Source organism: Larimichthys crocea, unplaced genomic scaffold, assembly GCF_000972845.2.
Source record: "Larimichthys crocea isolate SSNF unplaced genomic scaffold, L_crocea_2.0 scaffold224, whole genome shotgun sequence".
In the NCBI taxonomy this organism is placed as follows: Eukaryota; Metazoa; Chordata; class Actinopteri; family Sciaenidae; genus Larimichthys; species Larimichthys crocea.
Genome location: NW_020852976.1, coordinates 83,272 through 95,771, shown reverse-complemented (window position 1 = coordinate 95,771; position 12,500 = coordinate 83,272). Strand labels below are relative to the sequence as shown.

Sequence of the window (12,500 nt, the reverse complement as noted above, 5' to 3'; positions counted from 1 at the left end):
CAAAGGAGACGTTAAATGTTGATTAAAGCTGATGGCTTCGTGAAACATGTCGGACAGTGGAGTTCCTCTGGGAACAACAAACAGTTCTTTGGTCCTGAACGTTTGATCCTCTTTGAAATATAAAGACACGTCTGTTTTTTACAAAATAAAATGAGTCTGTATAAAAACAACATGATCAAATATCAGGTATAAAAAGTGCTAAAATACAAAAACATCAACAGTTCTACAACCCAACGAACGTGTCCATGATGAAGTCCTCCAACAGTTCTACAACCCAACGAACGTGTCCATGATGAAGTCCTCCAACAGTTCCCACTCTCGCCCTCTCACTGGTTTTTGGTCCTGAAGGTTCAACGTAAAATAAAAAGTGACGTTTTATTTTGGTACTTTTTTGTCCCCGTGTCACTTTTACTTGACGTGAATGAACCAGACGACGGTCCCGTCGTGTCAGGTCCGTTTGGACCGTCGGTTCAGTCATTAGTGTTTGATATCAACATGATCTGACAGTCCGGGTGGGAACGTTTGAGGACTCAGACTTAAAATACACGAGTACTTTTACCACAGTACTACTGCTGTCTGTAGAACTTTGAACAGTTCTTCATAGTGACGGAAATAATCCAGAAAATCTCCCAGAAGTCACCAGCACAGTCTCAGTACTTTGATTACATGTTCAGATTTACAGTTTTCTTAAAGTATTCCGCATAAAGGTCATGTTGGGTCTTCAGAGCCGGTCCTGGAATATTCCCCAAAGGTTCTGAAGAGAACCAAGCTGAAGCAGTACCAGAACATGTCGACCTTTCACAGTAGAAGTCCCCTCGGGACGTCCTGATGTCCTTCAGGTGAATATTCCAGGATCCACGGAGACTACCGAACGCTCGGTTTGGAATTCCTGTGAAAACGTTCAACGCAAAGTTTCTAACGGGGCGTCAAGAGAAGTCCACAGAGCAACGCGTCTGATTGGTCGGTCCTGGCGTCGGCTCCCGGCAGTCGTAGTGGCTCAGTTCAGTCCTCGTCACTGTGACGGACGGGGCACAGAGCCAATCCCTGCTCTGGGTGGGTTACACTCCTGCTGTCCTTGAAGCTGATTGGCCAGTGACTGACAGCAGTCCAAAATAAAAAAAGACCCGGACAGAGTAGGAGGAGCTTTGGTTTCCTGAGCAGTGATTGGCTGGTGGGTTCTATATGTCCTGAGTGTTGACCAACCAGGTACTCGCTTACCTTTAAAACAGCTCGTCGGTGGTCAACTCCGTCCTTGGTTCTGATTGGTCACATTAACAAGTAGGCAGAGTCTAATGAGACATTAGTGTTTACTTCCTGTTTCACACGAGGCGTCTGATTGGTCAGACAGATTTGATGAATGTTCATTGGTCAGCGTCATCCTGAGTGATGTGGGTTTTGGACAGTACGGCAGGGCAGGGCTGTGATTGGTCAGTAGAGGAGGGTGGGCGGGGCTTTGTGTATCCTGAGCGTCTGAATGGAGGAGAGGATTTTCTTTTGGTGGCCAGCGAGGGTCACGCCCACTCTGAGCAGGTCTCTATGGAAACGAAGAGAAGCACAGCGTTAGTTACCCCTGAGCACCGTCTGTCAGGCAGGTGACACTGCGTTAGTTACCCCTGAGCGCCGTCTGTCAGGCAGCTGAACCTGAGAAGTGTTAGTTATCCCTGAGCGCCGTCTGTCAGGCAGGTGACACAGTGTTAGTTATCCCTGAGCGCCGTCTGTCAGGCAGGTGACACGGTGTTAGTTATCCCTGAGCGCCGTCTGTCAGGCAGCTGAACCTGTCACAGTGTTAGTTACCCCTGAGCGCCGTCTGGTAGGCAGCTGAACCTGACACAGTGTTAGTTATCCCTGAGCGCCGTCTGTCAGGCAGGTGAAACTGCGTTAGTTATCCCTGAGCGCCGTCTGTCAGGCAGGTGACACTGCGTTAGTTATCCCTGAGCGCCGTCTGTCAGGCAGGTGAGACGGCATTAGTTACCCCTGAGCGCCGTCTGTCAGGCAGGTGACACTGTGTTAGTTATCCCTGAGCGCCGTCTGTCAGGCAGGTGACACGGTGTTAGTTATCCCTGAGCGCCGTCTGTCAGGCAGGTGACACAGCGTTAGTTACCCCTGAGCGCCGTCTGTCAGGCAGGTGACACTGTGTTAGTTATCCCTGAGCGCCGTCTGTCAGGCAGGTGACACGGCGTTAGTTATCCCTGAGTGCCGTCTGTCAGGCAGCTGAACCTGTCACTGTGTTAGTTACCCCTGAGCACCGTCTGTTAGGCAGCTGAACCTGACAGTGTGTTAGTTATCCCTGAGCGCCGTCTGTCAGGCCGCTGAACCTGACACAGTGTTAGTTATCCCTGAGCGCCGTCTGTCAGGCAGCTGAACCTGTCACAGTGTTAGTTACCCCTGAGCGCTGTCTGGTAGGCAGCTGAACATGACACAGTGTTAGTTATCCCTGAGCGCCATCTGTCAGGCGGCTGAACCTGTCACAGTGTTAGTTACCCCTGAGCGCTGTCTGGTAGGCAGAGTGTTTCTTACTCGGTGTTGAGCTGCGACACGATGTCCAGGCTCGTGAATCCGGCCTGGAGGAAGCTCTGCTCGTATCGCTCCATCTTTATGGCCCGAAGCCACTTAGAGACAGAACCACAGGCCGACAGAGGAGGAGGGACACGCTGGTCCAACAGAGGCTGGGATGGACTGAGAGACAGACAGGATTAATGATCTGACCTTCACACTGTTCTTCTTCTGTGGTGTCCACACATTCAGCAGCAGACACAGCTGACAGGAAGTCAGATACAAACAACACAGACAATCCTGTGGATTTTCAAAATAAAACACTCATGCAGACTGATTATTAAAATATATTTGTGTGTGTATATATATATATGAACATGAAGTGACCTGTTTGGACTGCTTCCTGTTTACAGCAGATAAACCAAATCAGTGTGTAGTCCTGGAAAAATCCTGGAAAAGTCCTGGAAATCCAAAATGTGTATGAAGACAGACAGGCAGGAATGTGAACTCTGCACCTGCTCATGTAAACATCTGTCTGTGTAAACATCTGTCAATCACACAGCTGGCTTCCCGCCAAGCCCGCCCACACACATACACATTCATTCTCTGTCTCCATGGTGACCTCTGACCACTGACTCTCAGCAGCTGCTTCATGAATGACATTCCACCTGTCAATCAAACCCTTTCCCCACGCGGTGTGTTGGTATGTTGTCTTGTTGGCGTGTTGGTATGTTGGTGTGTTGGTATGTTGTCTTGTTGGCGTGTTGGTATGTTGTCTTGTTGGCGTGTTGGTGTGTTGGTGTGTTGGTATGTTGTCTTGTTGGCGTGTTGGTGTGTTGGTATGTTGTCTTGTTGGCGTGTTGGTATGTTGGTGTGTTGGTATGTTGTCTTGTTGGCATGTTGGTGTGTTGGTATGTTGTCTTGTTGGCGTGTTGGTATGTTGGTGTGTTGGTGTGTTGGTATGTTGTCTTGTTGGTATGTTGGTGTGTTGGTATGTTGTCTTGTTGGCGTGTTGGTGTGTTGGTGTGTTGGCGTGTTGGGGCGTTGGTATGTTGGGGTGTTGGTATGTTGGTGTGTTGGCGTGTTGGCGTGTTGGGGCGTCGGTATGTTGGTGTGTTGGTGTGTTGGTATATTGGCGTGTTGGTATGTTGGCGTGTTGGTATGTTGGGGTGTTGGCGTGTTGGTATGTTGGCGTGTTGGTATGTTGGGGTGTTGGGGTGTTGGTATGTTGGTGTGTTGGCGTGTTGGGGCGTCGGTATGTTGGTGTGTTGGTATATTGGCGTGTTGGTATGTTGGGGTGTTGGTATGTTGGTGTGTTGGTATGTTGGCGTGTTGGTATGTTGGGGTGTTGGCGTGTTGGGGCGTCGGTATGTTGGTGTGTTGGTGTGTTGGCGTGTTGGTATGTTGGTGTGTTGGTATGTTGGCGTGTTGGTATGTTGGGGTGTTGGCGTGTTGGGGCGTCGGTGTGTTGGTGTGTTGGTATATTGGCGTGTTGGTGTGTTGGTATGTTGGTGTGTTGGTATGTTGGCGTGTTGGTATGTTGGCGTGTTGGTATGTTGGCGTGTTGGTATATTGGCGTGTTGGTATATTGGCGTGTTGGTATGTTGGTATGTTGGTGTGTTGGTATGTTGGCGTGTTGGTATGTTGGCGTGTTGGTATATTGGCGTGTTGGTATGTTGGTATGTTGGTGTGTTGGTATGTTGGCGTGTTGGTATATTGGCGTGTTGGTATATTGGCGTGTTGGTATGTTGGTATGTTGGTGTGTTGGTATGTTGGCGTGTTGGTATGTTGGCGTGTTGGTATATTGGCGTGTTGGTATGTTGGTATGTTGGGGTGTTGGTATGTTGGGGTGTTGGCATATTGGCGTGTTGGTATGTTGGGGTGCTGGCGTGTTGGTATGTTGGCGTGCTGGTGTGTCTCACCTCGGGCCCTCTTGGTGCATCACCTTCAGGGAGGCGGGGTTTCGGATCAGTCTATCAAGGGACGCCACCACGTCACAGAACCTTGGCCGATTGGCTCGTTCCTTCTGCCAGCAGTCCAGCATGAGCGCGTGCAGAGAGGACGGGCAGTCCGGCGGCGGGGGCAGCCGGTAGTCCTGCTCGATGGCGTTGATCACCTGTCGTAGAGACAGACGGGTGGAGACAGATTTATAAATTCATCTTAAAGCAGATTAGTCTGCTTGACGACAGCTGACGCTGTTTATTTCTTACATCCTGGTTGCTCATGTCCCAATATGGTCGTTCTCCGTATGACATCACTTCCCACATGACGATACCGTAACTCCACGCGTCGCTCGCTGACGTGAACTTCCTGTAAAACACGACAAATATTCAAAACTACTATTACCTGCAGTACAGACAGTAATATAACCTGCAGTACAGACACTATGACCTGCAGTACATACAGTACTATAACCTACAGTACAGACATTTTAACCTGCAGTACAGACAGTACTATAACCTGCAGTACAGACAGTACTATAACCTGCAGTACAGACAGTACTATAACCTGCAGTACCGACACTATAACCTGCAGTACAGACAGTAATATAACCTGCAGTACAGACATTATAACCTGCAGTACAGACAGTACTATAACCTGCAGTACCGACACTATAACCTGCAGTACAGACAGTAATATAACCTGCAGTACAGACATTATAACCTGCAGTACAGACATTATAACCTGCAGTACAGACATTATAACCTGCAGTACAGACCCCCCCTAACCTGCAGTACAGACAGTAACCTGCAGTACTGACACTCACCTGTAGGCGATGGCCTCCGGAGCCGTCCACCTGATGGGGATCTTTCCGCCCTGAGAATTGACAGAGTCAGTAACAGGAAGTATTCGAGGAGCATGTATTTCAAAATAAAAGCCTGTTTAAAGTGAACTACAGAGGAGAGACACCTGGACAGGTGAGCACACAGTGACTGGATGCTAACTCGTTAGCCTGTTCGTTAGCTCGTTAATCAGCTGACTTACCAGCGAGCTCGTGTACGTCGGGTCGGATGAGTTCTCAGTCAGGAACCTGCTGAGGCCAAAATCTGACACCTGAAACACCCAGAACCACCGGATCAGAACCAACAGACAGGCAGACAGACAGGCAGGCAGGCAGACAGACAGACAGACAGACAGGCAGACAGGCAAACAGACAGACAGACAGGCAGACAGACAGGCAAACAGACAGACAGACAGACAGGCAGGCAGACAGGCAGGCAGACAGACAGACAGACAGACAGACAGACTCACCTTGCAGACCAGGTTGGAGTTGACGAGGATGTTGCGAGCTGCCAGGTCTCTGTGTACGAAGCTCATGTCCGACAGGTACTTCATACCTGCAGCGATGCCGCGCAGCATCCCAACGAGCTGGATGGTCGTAAACTGACCGTCATTCACCTGAGAGACAGACAGGAGACAGACAGACAGGTCAGAGACAGACAGGTGAGACACAGACAGGTGTGCAGTGTCAGCTGGTGCCTGTCTCACCCTCAGGAAGCTGTCGAGCGCTCCGTTCTCCATGAACTCGGTGAGGATCATGACGGGACAGGAAGTGGTGATGACACCTTCCAGGTGGATGATGTTCGGGTGCTGGAACTGACCCATGATGGACGCCTCCGACAGGAAGTCCCGCCTCTGCTTCTCCGTGTACCCGCCCTTCAGCGTCTTGATTGCCACGTAGTTCTCCTTCCTGCCGGGGACCCTGAGCCGACCGCGGCACACCTCACCAAACTCACCTGGACAGGTACGTCATGACATCACAACAACATAAACATGAGACGTACTGTCCCTTTAAGAACACACCAAAATATGTGTGCGTGTGAAAACTGGTTGTGCCTTTGTTTCCGCGGTAACCGCTATCAGATTACATCGCAGTGATGTCACCTGAGACGCCTTCACTAACAACAGTTCCTGCTGACATTTCAAAATAAAAGTCTGGTTTTACAAAACAACAAAATAAAAGTCTTCAAAGTTTTTTGTGCCTCAAAGAGTTTCTGTGAAGTTTCTTTGAAGAAAACGCGTCCGCAATGTTCCCTAAAAAGTTTACACGGGGTTGTCGCATCCTGTGTCTACGTGTGAGTCCTACAAACGGTTCCTCAAAGATCCAGAAATGTTCTGACATGGTAAAAAGTACTGCCTCAAACCGTTCAGGTTCATGTCAGGAACCGACAAAGGTTCCTAAAACGTTCTTTAAAGGTTGTTTAGCCGTTCTTTACAGGTTCTTGACGTTGTTTAAACGTTCTTTAAAGGTTGTTTAGCCGTTCTTTACAGGTTCTTGACATTGTTTAAACGTTCTTTAAAGGTTGTTTAAAGGTTCCCCGTGTGGCTCATCACTCACCTGCTCCGATCACCTCCTCGATCTTCACGAAGGACGCTTCGATCTCTTTGGCAAACTCTCTCACGGCCTCATTGGGGTCCTCATACGTGAACGGGTCGATGTACACCTTCATTGCTACGGCAACGACACCACATCATCATCATCATCATCATCATCAAACACTAACTCTGGGGATTACACAATCTGATTGGCCGAACTAAAACTCTGACTGTGATTGGCTGAAACTCACTCTGTCCCATCTGATAGTGTCCGCTCTTATCGGCCGCCTCTGAGTCCTTCACCTTCCTACTGACAGACAGACAGAGAGAGACAGACAGAGAGACAGACAGACAGACACAGAGAGACAGACACAGACAGACAGAGAGAGACAGACAGAGAGACAGACAGACAGACAGAGAGAGACAGACAGAGAGACAGACAGACAGACAGACAGAGACAGACAGACAGACAGACAGACAGACAGACAGACACAGACAGACAGAGAGAGACAGACAGAGAGACAGAGAGACAGACAGACAGACACAGAGAGACAGACAGACAGACACAGACAGACACAGAGAGACAGAGAGAGACAGACAGACAGACAGACAGACAGACACAGACAGACACAGAGAGACAGACAGACAGACAGACAGACAGGTCTTTAGTTTTTTTAGTAGCTGCAGGATTCTTTATTTCCCAACACACACACACACACACACACACACACACTTCAGGAATGTCATTATCTCTCGTGTCGAGTTTCTCCCTGTGTGTGTGTGTGTGTGTGTGTGTGTGTGTGTGTGTGTGTGAGGTCAGTGTTCTATTGTTCTGCTGAGGCAAGTGGGGAGGGAGCATCCTGAACACACACACACACACACACACACACACACACACACACACACACTTCTTACCGGTAACAGTACACGGCGACGATCACTACGGCGATGAGCAGGAGTATCCCCATGGAGACGAGAACCCCGGTCAGAACCAGCTGAGAGTGAGCGACACCTTCAGGACAACCAGAACACACAGCTGCTGTTAGCTGCTGTTAGCTCAGTCTGTTAGCTGCTGTTAGCTGCTGTTAGCTCAGTCTGCTAGCTGCTGTTAGCTCAGTCTGTTAGCTGCTGTTAGCTGCTGTTAACTCAGTTTGGTAGGTTCTGTTAGCTCAGTCTGTTAGCTGCTGTTAGCTGCTGTTAACTCAGTTTGGTAGGTTCTGTTAGCTCAGTTCGTTAGCTGCTGTTAGCTCAGTTTGGTAGCTGCTGTTAGCTCAGTCTGCTAGCTGCTGTTAGCTCAGTCTGCTAGCTGCTGTTAGCTCAGTCTGCTAGCTGCTGTTAGCTCAGTCTGTTAGCTGTTGCTCAGTTAGCCTTAGCCTTTTTCAAAAACCTGATAAAACTCAGAAACATCAGTAACCATGGCAACACAGGCAGGTGGTCAGGTGACCTCGTACCGTCAGGTAGCGTGCTGAAGCTGCTCGCTGTGCTGAACGATCCGTACCCGGCCTGCGAGCGTGCACGGACCTGGACCTGGTACTGCAGCGCCCTCTGCAGCCCGCTCAGCACCACCGAAGAAGACCTGCTGGAGACGTACTGCCACTGACCCGCCTCCTCGCCGTCCTGAGGACGATGACATCATCAGTGACATGACAGCCTGTCAAATCAGCCCTGTGTGTGTGTGTGTGTGTGTGTGTACCTTGGGGCTGTAGCGCAGCTGGTAGTCCAGGATCTGGTACTGGTTCTGAAGAACCGGAACGTTCCACTCCAGAGACAGACTGTTCTCTGAGGCCGACGGCCTCCTGAGGCCGGAGACCGGAGGAGGAACTACACACACACACACACACACACACACACACACACACACATCAGAACGTTCTTAAGGTGTTACAGATGTATCAGAGGATTGTGGGTAATGTAGTCTGTGTGTGTGTGTGTGTGTTACCATCTCTGCTGGTGGTGATGTTGACTCTGTCCGAGGCTGGCTCTGATTGGCTGAGAGCAGAGACGCCATTCAGTGATTGGATGGTGAAGGTGTACCTGCTGTGTGGGCGGAGCCCCCAGATGATGACGCGGCGCTGAGTCAGGCCGCGCTGCGCCGGGCGGTACAGGACGCTGTCATCACACGGAGAACAGGAGCTAGCCAATCCCTGAAGAGGACACAGGAGGAGGCGGAGTCAGCGTGAGGAGGTCGACCTGTGTCTGTCTGTGTGTGTCTCTCTGTGTCTCTGTGTGTCTCTGTGTGTGTCTCTGTGTGTGTCTCTGTGTGTGTCTCTGTGTGTGTCTGTGTGTGTGTGTGTGTGTGTGTGTCTGTGTGTCTCTGTGTGTCTCTGTGTGTGTCTCTGTCTCTGTGTGTCTCTGTGTGTCTCTGTGTGTGTGTCTCTCTGTGTGTCTCTGTGTGTGTGTCTCTGTGTGTGTCTCTGTGTGTCTCTGTGTGTGTGTGTGTGTCTGTGTGTGTCTCTCTGTGTGTACCTTGGCGTTGGGGGCGTGGCACAGCGAGCACAGCAGTGTGTATGTGAGGTCCGGCCGTCCTCCTCGGTCGAGCGGCTCGCTCCACTCCAGGGTGACGGAGGTGTCGTTGATCTGACTGACGATGGAGCGAGGAGCAGAGGGCGGGCCTGAGGGGCAAAGGTCAGCGGGTCACACACACCGCTGCATTGTGGGAAATGTAGGACCGCAAACACCAAGACAGAAAACAGGAAGTGGCTCTTACGGGTGCAGGCAGCGTGCAGCGGGTCGGAGTCAGCTCGATGGTAACCAGGGCGACACAGGCAGTAGGCGGAGCCTGGGATCATCGCGACGCTATTGGCCGGACACAGGTCACACCCGCCGGGCCCGGGCCGGGCCTTGAACTGACCCGATGGACACGCTGCAGGAACACGGGACAGACAGGAAGTGAGGCGGGCGTGTTGGTTTGAACACACAGGAGACAGGAAGTGACCTTCACCCCAACAGGATGTGGAAAGTGCTGCCGTGATGTCATCACTGCCATCCCGCCAAGAAACACACACACACATACACAGACACACACACACACACACAGACACACACACTCATACACAGACACACAGACACACACAGACACACAAACACAGACACACACACACACAGACACACACACACACACACACGCAGAGAGACACACACACAGACACACACACGCAGAGACACACACACACACACACAGACACACACACAGACACACACGCATACAGACACACACACACACACACACACGCAGAGACACACACACACACACACACACCCTGGTCCCTGGTTGCAGTCAGCTGACCTCTGACCTCACAGACAATAACAGGAAGTTCCTGTTGTGACCTCACAGCTTCATCCAGCAGAGACACAATGAGCTACCTCAGTGCTTTTATTTTGAAACCTCAGTGCTTTTATTTTGTAGACTTACCTCGACAGCGCATGTCCGTCTCTCCCGCCTCGTATCCGGGACGACAGGCACAGCTCGACGTCGGCTGCCCCACCCACTGACCATCCTCACCGCAAAGCATGCTGGGAGGCCGTGACTGCTCGCCAGGCGGAGTCACAGCGTTCTCCACGCACACACCCTGGGCCTGCCACACACACACACACAAAGAATTTCAAAATTAAAGCCTGAACAGAAACTTTTATTTTGAAAAGGAAATGACAAGGACTATTTGTAGTCCAATTAGTCATGCTTTTATTTTGTAATCCACCTGGTTTTATTTTGTAAACTACACAACCATGCTTTTATTTTGTAGGAAACCAACAAGGAAATCCAATTCTGATGCTTTTATTTTGTAAAATAAAGAACCTAATTTCCTCTAGCGTCATGGTAGGATGTCACATGACGTGTCTGAACCGTTACCGTGGTGACGGCGTGGTTACCTGCTCCACCAGCGAGTGTGGGATGGTTTCAGGGAAGGAGGCGAAGGCGCGGCGGAGGGGCGGACACTTCCTGTAGAAGACGCGTACGGACAGCAGCGCCATGCAGGTGCCCTGGCTCTGGAAGGCCAGGTAAAGCCCCGCCCCCCTCAGCTGCTCCAGGCGCAGCAGTTTGACGTTGAAGCGCTTCTCGCCGCCCTGGCGCAGCAGGTGGTCGGCGGCCACCGTGGACACCTTGGTGTACGGGTTCTCCATCCACGCCGGGTGGGTGGGCGTGGCCTCGTCGCTGTCACTCTGGTAGTAATACAGGTTGAAGGTCTCTTTGCAGTGACGGCGGTTCAGCCCGGAACACTCCATCATGGTGAACCTGCAGGAACAAGCGTCACATGACCAACCGCCACCACCAACCAGAAATATGACATCACCACTCTGTCAACCAACCGGATCTCCACGTAGAGCGTGGTCGCCGCCCTGCGAGGGATCCAGCGTGTCCTCAGCCAATAGGACGACGGACTGTCGAGTGTGCAGATCTGATAGGTCCGCACGCTGTTCGACTCATCGTCCAATCCGCTCACTTCCTCCCACTGCAGAGAGAGACAGGCAGAGAGAGAGACAGAGAGAGAGAGAGACAGGCAGAGAGAGAGACAGAGAGAGAGAGACAGAGAGAGAGAGAGACAGGCAGAGAGAGAGACAGAGAGAGAGAGAGAGAGAGACACAGAACAGAGGAGAGAGAGACGGCAAGAGGGAGAGAGAAGATAGACCAGGAGAGAGATAGAGAGAAGACACAGAGCAGAGAGAGAGAGACAGGCAAGAAGAGAGACAGGCAGGAGAAAGAACAGGGAGAGAGAGAAAGAGAGAGAGACACACACAGAGAGAGAAGAGAGAGACCAGAGACAAGAGAGAAGAGACAGGCAGAGAGAAGAGACAGGCAGAGAGAGAGACAGGCAGAGAGAAAGAGAGAGAAAGAGACAGGCAGAGAGACAGCAGAGAAGAGACAAAGAGAGAGAGAGAGAACGGCAGAGAGAGAGACAGACAGAGAGAGAGACAGAGAGAGAGAGACAGAGAGGAGAGAGAGACAGGCCAGAGAGCAGGCAAGAGAGAGAGACAGGCAGAGAGAGAGAGACAAGGCAGAGAGGGAGAGACAGAGAGAGGAGACAGGCAGAGAGAGGAGAGACAGCGAGAGAGAGACAAGGCAGAGAGAAAGACAGGCAGAGAAGACATGCAGAGAGAGAGAGAGACAGGCAGAGAGGAGAAGAGACAGAGAGAGAGACGGCAGAGATAGAGAGAGAACACGAGAGAGAGACAGGCCAGAAGAGAGAGAGAGAGAGAGAGAACGAAGAGAAGCAGAGAGAAGAGACAGGCAGAGAGAGAGACAGACCGAGAGAGAGACAGGCAGAGAGAGAGACAGGCAGAGAGAGACAGGCAGGAACATAGGAAGACAGCATGCCTTATGGATTAGCATTACTTCATTGAATCAATATAAACGTTTAGCCTCCAGCTAACAGAGTTTACTCTGGATTCATCGCAGGATAGTTGGGCCCACCTCCAGTCAGACGTCTCCAGCCCTTGGTGTTAATCTCAGCACTCGAGAGAGACGGTAAGTCAGTCAGACAGTACCAGACAAAATGAACCTGAGACCCACCATACGAAGAACTCGAGGACCACGAAAACCTCTAAACGTCCTGAGGAACCTGAGACCACCTAAAGACTTTAACTCCTGAAGAACCTCTAGACCTCCTGAAGAACCTTTTAACCGCCTGAAGAACCCCGCTAAACCTCCTAAGAACCAACCTCTACAAAAACCGCCTAGAAGAACCTCCAAA

General features: G+C 51.0%; 1 protein-coding gene across 1 annotated transcript in view; it reads right to left on the bottom strand.

The window, feature by feature from the left end:
• LOC104938675 (ephrin type-B receptor 4) overlaps positions 1 to 12,500 on the bottom strand; it is a 14,307-nt gene that overhangs the window by 107 nt on the left and 1,700 nt on the right. The window contains exons 2-20 of the mRNA XM_027275857.1: positions 11,119 to 11,261; positions 10,681 to 11,044; positions 10,223 to 10,385; positions 9,518 to 9,673; positions 9,277 to 9,422; positions 8,750 to 8,954; positions 8,504 to 8,631; positions 8,262 to 8,427; positions 7,726 to 7,822; positions 7,062 to 7,117; positions 6,833 to 6,946; positions 5,983 to 6,230; positions 5,746 to 5,892; positions 5,479 to 5,547; positions 5,261 to 5,310; positions 4,704 to 4,803; positions 4,416 to 4,609; positions 2,518 to 2,676; positions 1 to 1,534 (exon numbers count right to left, since the gene is read on the bottom strand). The exon at positions 1 to 1,534 is cut by the window's left edge and continues 107 nt beyond it. Of these exons, the coding sequence (XP_027131658.1) occupies positions 1,429 to 1,534; positions 2,518 to 2,676; positions 4,416 to 4,609; positions 4,704 to 4,803; positions 5,261 to 5,310; positions 5,479 to 5,547; positions 5,746 to 5,892; positions 5,983 to 6,230; positions 6,833 to 6,946; positions 7,062 to 7,117; positions 7,726 to 7,822; positions 8,262 to 8,427; positions 8,504 to 8,631; positions 8,750 to 8,954; positions 9,277 to 9,422; positions 9,518 to 9,673; positions 10,223 to 10,385; positions 10,681 to 11,044; positions 11,119 to 11,261 (2,811 nt within the window). The 3' untranslated portion in view covers positions 1 to 1,428. The remainder of the gene's footprint in view (positions 1,535 to 2,517; positions 2,677 to 4,415; positions 4,610 to 4,703; positions 4,804 to 5,260; positions 5,311 to 5,478; positions 5,548 to 5,745; positions 5,893 to 5,982; positions 6,231 to 6,832; positions 6,947 to 7,061; positions 7,118 to 7,725; positions 7,823 to 8,261; positions 8,428 to 8,503; positions 8,632 to 8,749; positions 8,955 to 9,276; positions 9,423 to 9,517; positions 9,674 to 10,222; positions 10,386 to 10,680; positions 11,045 to 11,118; positions 11,262 to 12,500) is intronic.